Raw genomic sequence first — 7,961 nt, 5'->3', positions numbered from 1 at the left:
GAAAGCTGCGCATCTTACCAAACTACAAGAAGTTTAAATTACCTAAGAATAATAATAAGTATGGAACTAGAACATGTTCATATATCTTAGCAAATATAATGAATAACTTACCTTTAACTCTGCAAAATACCTACAGTAAAAGAGCGATTTTTATAAGAAATTGTAAGAGGCACTTCCTGGATCTAGGTGCCTCTTTGGATGCCTAGTCTAGGTCTAGGAAGTGCTTCATGTAACGATATTTTATATGTACAAATATGCACTAATTTACAGCTTTTAATTTTTATAAGTTTGTTACCTAGATTTTATTAAATTTGTAAAACGCGAACTCGCCATCCTCACATAAACTTTAACAGTTTCTAGAGGATGGCGAACTGTTTATTTTAAAATGTATTTTTGAAATTTACGTGATCAATAAAAAAAAAAAAAAAAAAAAAAAAAACGACAGAGACAATGCTCTACAAATCCTCTATTTCCTTCTAAAGGTCGATATACATTATTTATTTACTGATGCGTACTGTCATTTTATCCCGGAAAATCAAAAGGTCTCAATGGGATTTTTAATCACCTATAGGTACCCACGCGGACAAAGTCGTCGGCGTCATACCTACCTTCTAATAAAATACTTAGTCCGAGAAAGCTTCCATCAGCCTCTTTCTATAACAGGAAAACTATCTATCTCAGACTGGAATCGATTTGCAAATGTGCCAAATCCGGCATTCGGAACGAAATTGTACGTCTCTCTATCCTCTGATTGCCATAATATTATGTCCGATGAGACTAGCTTATGCTTGCGACTTCGTCCGCATGGACTACACAAATTTCAAACCCCTATTTCACCCCCTTAGGGGTTGAATTTTCAAAAATCCTTACTTAGTGGACGCCTACATTATAATAGCTATCTGCATGCCAAATTTCAGCCCGATCGGTCCAGTAGTTTGAGCTGTGCGTTGATAGATCAGTCAGTCAGTCAGTCAGTCAGTCAGTCACCTTTTCCTTTTATATATTTAGACTAGCTTTGAGTAGATAAATGGCAAAAAGTGCTCTTACGTAGATATACAGCTTAGCGATCCAACCATCCATCCAGCTAAGCTATCGACATTTTGTGATTTTTCTGTGTACGCAAGTATTTTTGTGATTTATCCGCATATAATGTTTTGTACGCAGAAAATAATGTACATCGGCCTTTAGAATGACATTTCGGCTTTGTAGAGCGTTGTTTCTGTCACTCATACCTATATGACGTTTTGTCGGTCTCAACGATAGAGACAATGCTCTACAAATCCGCTATCTCCTTCTAAAGGTTGATGTGCATTATTTCTGCCGCGTACTGTAAACCTACTTAGCAGGTATGGATGAATGTGCAGCACCCGGACATTAGGATCCATTTAGGAACGTATGTATCAGTAATGTCATGATTTTCAAAAATATTTCGAAATTCACATGTCCAAAATCTAAATATATAAAAGGAAAAGGTGACTGACTGACTGACTGACTGACTGACTGACTGACTGACTGACTGACTGACTGACTGACTGACTGACTGACTGACTGACTGACTGACTGACTGATCTATCAACGCACAGCTCAAACTACTGGACGGATCGGGCTGAAATTTGGCATGCAGATAGCTATTATGACGTAGGCGTCCGCTAAGAAAGGATTTTTGAAAATTCAATTCCTAAGGGGGTGAAATAGGGGTTTGAAATTTGTGTAGTCCACGCGGACGAAGTCGCGAGGATAAGCTAGTATAATATAATTTGGTGAATAAACAATTTCGCCTTGTAAAATAATATAATTTATTAATTTTAACATTAATTCCAAGTGCTGATAAGCTAACTTATAATTCCTTCAAATCCTTAAATTATTGCCAAGTTACTATTAATACCTACTATAACCTCGATTATTATCTTACAATTTATCGACATATTATACATTAATTTATTTAATATAATTTTTATATAATTATTATTAATCTAATAGATAGGTAGGTACCTAACTATCACAACGAAATTATTAGTAACCTGTGTAATTTATACAGGCTGTAACTATATGTAAAATGATGTAATTTGAAATTCCTTGTAAAATGTGCGATTGTGATTGACGTCCTCCCTGGCGCAGTGGTAAGCGCTGTGGTCTTATTAGTGGGAGGTCCCAGGTTCGATTCCTGGCAGGGATTTGGAATTTTATAATTTCTAAATTTCTGGTCTGGTCTGGTGGGAGGTTTCAGCCGTGGCTAGTTACCACCCTACCGGCAAAGCCGTGCCACCAAGTGATTTAGCGTTCCGGTACGATGCCGTGTAGAAACCAAAGGGGCATGATGGGTTTATTAAAAACTGTCATACCCCTTCCAGGTTAGCCCGCTTCCATCTTAGACTGCATCGTCACTTACCAGCAGGTGAGATTGCAGTCAAGGGCTAACTTGTATTTGAATTAAAAAAAGCCTCATATTATACTTAGTTCATAAATTTTGAGAACTCGCTCGCCATATTATTTGTTCTATGTGTCAACTCATGTCATGTCAAAAGTACGATTCAAGTCCTTAATTTAAGGATGAACTGTACTTTTGACACGACAGTTGACACATAGAGGATATAAATTATGGCGAATGAGTTCGCAAAATGTTTGCATTATACCCATTATACCAATATTTTGGACTGAGCTTTGTTCAGATATGATCTATAATATTATAGTCACGGCAAAAAATACAATTCTAAAAGATGGTCTATTATAATTATTATTGCTTTGACATTTACATTGTTACATTATAAATACTTTTACTTTTTACTGTTCTAAAAGTAGTAATTGTAATTACTTACTCTTAGAATATTTAGGTACCTACTATGGTCATGGTCTTTGAAATGCAAATAAAATTCGTTGTGTTATTTAATTTTTTAAATTGATAATAATATTTTATTGTAATAGTGAGTAGTCCCACTGTATTGTGTGAACGTTTAATCATTTTTATCATGGAAAATTAAACTAAAATATTTTTTCATCGATATATTCATACTAGGTTAGAACCTCCGTAAAAAGCTTTCTAATAGGTGAATTTTTTTTTGTTAAGTATACCTACTTATTTAAAACACTACCAAAGATATGTCCAAGAATATTTTGTAATTCAATACTACTTACTGTTTCAAAAACCTGTCTGTTTTATATGTAGCTGACAGACTCACAACTACTTTATTATATTCAATCTACAAAACTTATAAACACGAAATCAAATCAAATAAAAAAAAATGATTTTTAAATAAAAAATCTGTACCTATCAAAAAATTATACTAACATACCACTAAGTTAGTTAGTTAAACTTTATCTTTTGGCTTTACTACATTCCAGGTATGACAATAAGGCGCCATTTCCACGGAGCAGAGAATCGCAGCGCAATATTCTCGCCGTGTGACAAAATTCGATACAAACTATCGATACGATATTATCGCCCTGTGGAGATAGGCCCATAGAGTTTGTATCGAATTTTGTGACGACTATCGCCGCGATTCTCTCGTCCGTGGAGATGGCGCCTAAGGCTGAAGCCAGACGAGCGTCATTTTGCGAGTTGTGTGTACTTACTGACTACTGACACGCAATTTGACACATGGACAACAAGTAATAAGCTCCATCTAGTGTAATAAATTGATTAGAGAAAGACAAGGTTTCAGTGTGTGGCTGGCTTTGTGGTGGCACCGCTTTCATAGGATACCTACTCTAGCTTTAGTTTATTCACAGCTCATAAAATTACGCTCGCCATAATTAAGTAATATTCTACAAACTTCACAGTCCTCATTTACCTAAAATAAACCTATAATATACATTACTGAGGACTTAAATGCAAGTCTATCACACAAAACCCACTTAGACCTGTCTTTCCAAAACCTTAACCAGTAAGACAGCACATCAGCACGATTTTAACGCGTCCCGAAACTGGCTATTAAAATACGCATAAATGATCGGTTTTAGAACTGAGTTAAAAGTTTGGCTTTTAGAACACTCGAGATAATAAAATTTATATCAAATATAACAAATATTATAATTATTTAATATTCACCGAAGTTTACAGTCTTTATAAAATATTTTTTATCACACAAAAGCCGTCGCGCCCGTGTCTTTCCAACAGCTGAAGCAGCAAGGCAGGGCGCACATGAGCGTGTTTTTAAACGCGTCCCGAAAGTCGCGGTTGAAATATGCGTAGATAAGTGGGTTCAAAGCCGAGTTGAAGTAGCCGATCCAGAATAGTACACCGACTACCACGTCTGGTGTCTCGCATGGTTCACCGCATACATTTGTTGTCACGTACCTGTAAAAAAGGTTTTTGTTATTAAAAAATTGGTAACAAGAGATTTATGGTAATAAGAGATTTGGTATATGTGAGTGTAAAAGATGTTTAGAATGGACAGCTAACGCAGAACAGAAACAAACAAACAAACGCGGTGATGAACACCTCATTGACTTCTTCTTTCTTTCTTTATAGTTGTACTCCTCATTGCTGAGGGTCGTGATCCCTTTCCATTCATTTAAAAGACAAAAGAGAGAAAATGCAACAGGCAGCGCGTGCTTCCTATATATTTTCATGCTCTTTAATTCGTTTCATATTACAATGTGTAAAAACTTCACTTCAATCAGGTATCTCATAACTTTCGTTTTTTTTTTGCTAGCTATATTGGTCTTTTAAGCATATCGTGGCAAAAATGTCGTAGCTAAAATGAAGAAAAATAATATTTACCAAAGAAAAAATGGCAGCCAACACAACAAGAATGCACCGACTATGATGCCCAGTGTGCGCGCTGCCTTATGTTCAGCTCGCCACGACTTGCCGGCCGCGCGAAGACTGGCACCTGTAAATTTTAAAATCTTTTATATTATGTCGCAGACAAATAATATCTATATACTATATCCAAGGAAAGAAGTTAGTATAGGGCTCTCTCTGATACAAATGACAAAGACCAAAACTGTAATAAAGCTGCATTGTTAGTTAGCGATAAGAACGTCTATGCTCGCTGATGTGTCGCTTACGAGTTTCTGTGAGAGACTTGTTTACCTTTTAAGTCAGGTAAGGAAAAATAGATGTTGCCCAACGTGTAGGTGTAATAAAGCAAAACCTAAAAATATTTCAGTAAAACAATTTCACACAATGCGTAGAAATTGGTAACTAGTATTGCTACTAGTACTTGTGGCAGGCGACCCCGCTCTTCCATAAACTGTAATACAGCTGCATTGTTTAGTCGCCATCAGATCGTCCTATGCGCCGTGCGTGGCGCGTCGCTTACGTGTTTCTAGTAGAAGCAACTTGTTTATCTTTTAAGTCAGATAAAGGAAAATAGATTGTGCCCTACGTGTAGACGTGTAATAAAGCGTTACCTATTCATGGTTCCGCTACAAAATTGCACGATATCGATAATCGATATGGAAATCGTACAGCATCGCAGCTTACAAATGAAGCTAGACATTTATTATTGAATTCTGCAGCTCTCTCGTTATTTACCGGTTCCGTGCAGAATGGAAAGAGCTAAGACAATAGAGTATGTACTTATGTAGGTACCTAGTCTATAACATTAGTGTTCTTGACACACACTTTGTGTAAATAAATCTCTTTGTATAGTTTTAAACAAAGCCCATTAACCCCATATGTTGAAAATGTTACCTATGTGTTGCAACTGAGAATGGCACCGCCCGCCGCGCCGAGCTGTGTTTGAAATGTTATATTAATTTTGTTAATAAATTCAAGATTTCTTTATTATTTTGGTTATATTTTGTTGCTTTTCTTTAAAAATAAAAACATCAAAACAAGTTAAAAAAACCGGCCAAGTGCGAGTCAGGCTCTCGCAATGAGGGTTCCGTACTACAGTCGTATTTTTTCGACATTTTGCAGGATAATTCAAAAACTATGATACATACAAATAAATAAAAATCTGTTTAAGAATGCACAAGTGAAAACCTTTCATATGATACCCCACTTGATATAGTTATCTTACTTCGAAAATTGAAAATACTAATTGTTAGTTCATGACCACAACTTAATTTTTTTTGTGGAATGTATCGACAAATTCACAGTTTTCAGATTTTTCCCGAATGTCAGCTATAAGACCTACTTACCTGCCAAACTTCATGATTCTAGGTCAACGGGAAGTAGCCTGTAGGTTTCTTGACAGACCGACAGACAGACAGACAGACAACAAAGTAATCCTTTAAGGGTTCCGTTTTTGATTTTAAGGTACGGAACCCTAAAAAAAACAGTTTCAAAGGAGAATTATATTGTAAGTTACCTACTACAAAGCATTTTCTAAATTGAAATGCATAGTATAGTATTGTGTTTTATATTGCAACAGTTGACAAGTTTCATTTCAATTAACCCAGTGATATTTGTGTGTGGGTACACAAATTAACAAACAGCTCACAAACTAGTATTTAAATAGGCGATCGGTTGGGTGGTTGTATGATAGAAGGTTAACCGATTTAGTCGAAAGGTACAAGGATAGTAATTTATATCCCGAAGACATTATATAGGTTTCTTTTTATCCAGGAAAAGCAATTAGTTTCCACTGGATTTTATTATCAACCCATCGTCAGCTTATAACTGAGCATGGGTCTCATCTCAGAATGAGAATGGTTTGGCAATAGTCTACCACGCCAGCCAATTGCGGATTGGTAGACTTCACACATCTTTGAGAACATTATAAAGAGCTCTCATACAGGTCCGCAGGTTTCCTCACAATGTTTTACACCTTTAAAGTAAGTTACTTACTTAATTGCTTAAAGCACAGTTCCGAAAACTAAGTGGGCGTACTCAGGATCGAACCACGGGCCACTAACTTACTTAACCACTAGGCCGTCATCGCTTATTTAGGTACCTACATGGGATTTCTAGAAAAGCTAAACTCACGCGGAAGAAGTCCCGGGCATACATTTGATTATAATAATATATTATTTCCATTTGATTTGCAAAACTTCTGAATAAAACATAATGAATTCCTGAGGGTGATGATAGGAAAGTCAAAATGTTGAGTTCATTTGGTCGGATAAATCAGTTTGTCATTTCTCGAGCGAAATCCTAACTTGGATATGTATGGAATAATTGTAACTTCCCCAAGTCTATCGAGATTACGGTCTTGGATAATATTATGTAACATTGCCACTTCAGCTTCGCAACCCGTTGAGCTATGTCGGTTACTCTAGTTCTCCTACGGATCTCCTCATTTCTGATTTGATCACGTAGAGAAACTCTAAGCATAGCTCTCTCCATCGCCCGCTGAGTGACTCTGAGCTTTCTTATGAGGCCCATAGTTAGCGACCATGTCTCGGATCCATATGTCATCACTGGCAACACGCACTGTTCGAAGACTTTGGTCTTCAAGCACTGAGGAATTTTGGACAAGAAGACATCTCGAAGTTTCCTGAACGATGCCCAACCGAGTTGGATTCGGCGGTATATATAAGTATAAATGTTGTTAAATTCCAATTACATGAAATGTTGTTAGATTAGGACTATTGTCATAAGAAATTGAAAAACATTGGGGTGCGAGCGATGGGAACGAAGATAACAGTAGGTATTATGCTAAAAGACTGTAGGAAAATTCGGGGAGATGCTTGATAAAGTTATCGGGCATAATACCTACATATTGAAAAATGCGCAGTTGTAATCGATACGTAGATCCAAAATAACCGACATAGCCCAACGGGTTACATCATCATCATCATCATAAATAACCCATCACTAGCTCACTACAAAGCACGGGTCTCCTCTCATAGTGAGAAGGGTTTTGGCCGTAGTCTACCACGCTGGCCATGTGCGGCATGGTAGACTTCACACACATTTGAGAACATTATGGAGAACTCTCAGGCATGCAGGTTTCCTCACGATGTTTTCCTTCACCGTTCAAGCAAGTGATATTTAATTACTTAAAACGCACATAACTCGGAAAAGTTAAAGGTGCGTGCCCGGGATCGAGCCCCTGACCTCCGATTAG

At 36.8% G+C, this 7,961-nt stretch overlaps 1 protein-coding gene across 1 annotated transcript in view; it reads right to left on the bottom strand.

The window, feature by feature from the left end:
* Window positions 1-443: 443 nt before the first annotated feature.
* LOC117993402 (octopamine receptor beta-2R-like) overlaps window positions 444-7,961 on the bottom strand; it is a gene marked incomplete at its 5' end in the record, with an annotated part of 43,467 nt that continues 35,949 nt past the window's right edge. The window contains 2 exons of the mRNA XM_034981195.2: window positions 444-4,294; window positions 4,721-4,832. Coding sequence (XP_034837086.2) covers window positions 4,078-4,294; window positions 4,721-4,832 — 329 coding nt within the window. The remainder of the gene's footprint in view (window positions 4,295-4,720; window positions 4,833-7,961) is intronic.

The sequence above is a fragment of the Maniola hyperantus genome, chromosome 24 (genome assembly GCF_902806685.2).
Source record: "Maniola hyperantus chromosome 24, iAphHyp1.2, whole genome shotgun sequence".
In the NCBI taxonomy this organism is placed as follows: domain Eukaryota; kingdom Metazoa; phylum Arthropoda; class Insecta; order Lepidoptera; family Nymphalidae; genus Maniola; species Maniola hyperantus.
This window is presented reverse-complemented; position numbering and strand designations above follow the sequence as displayed.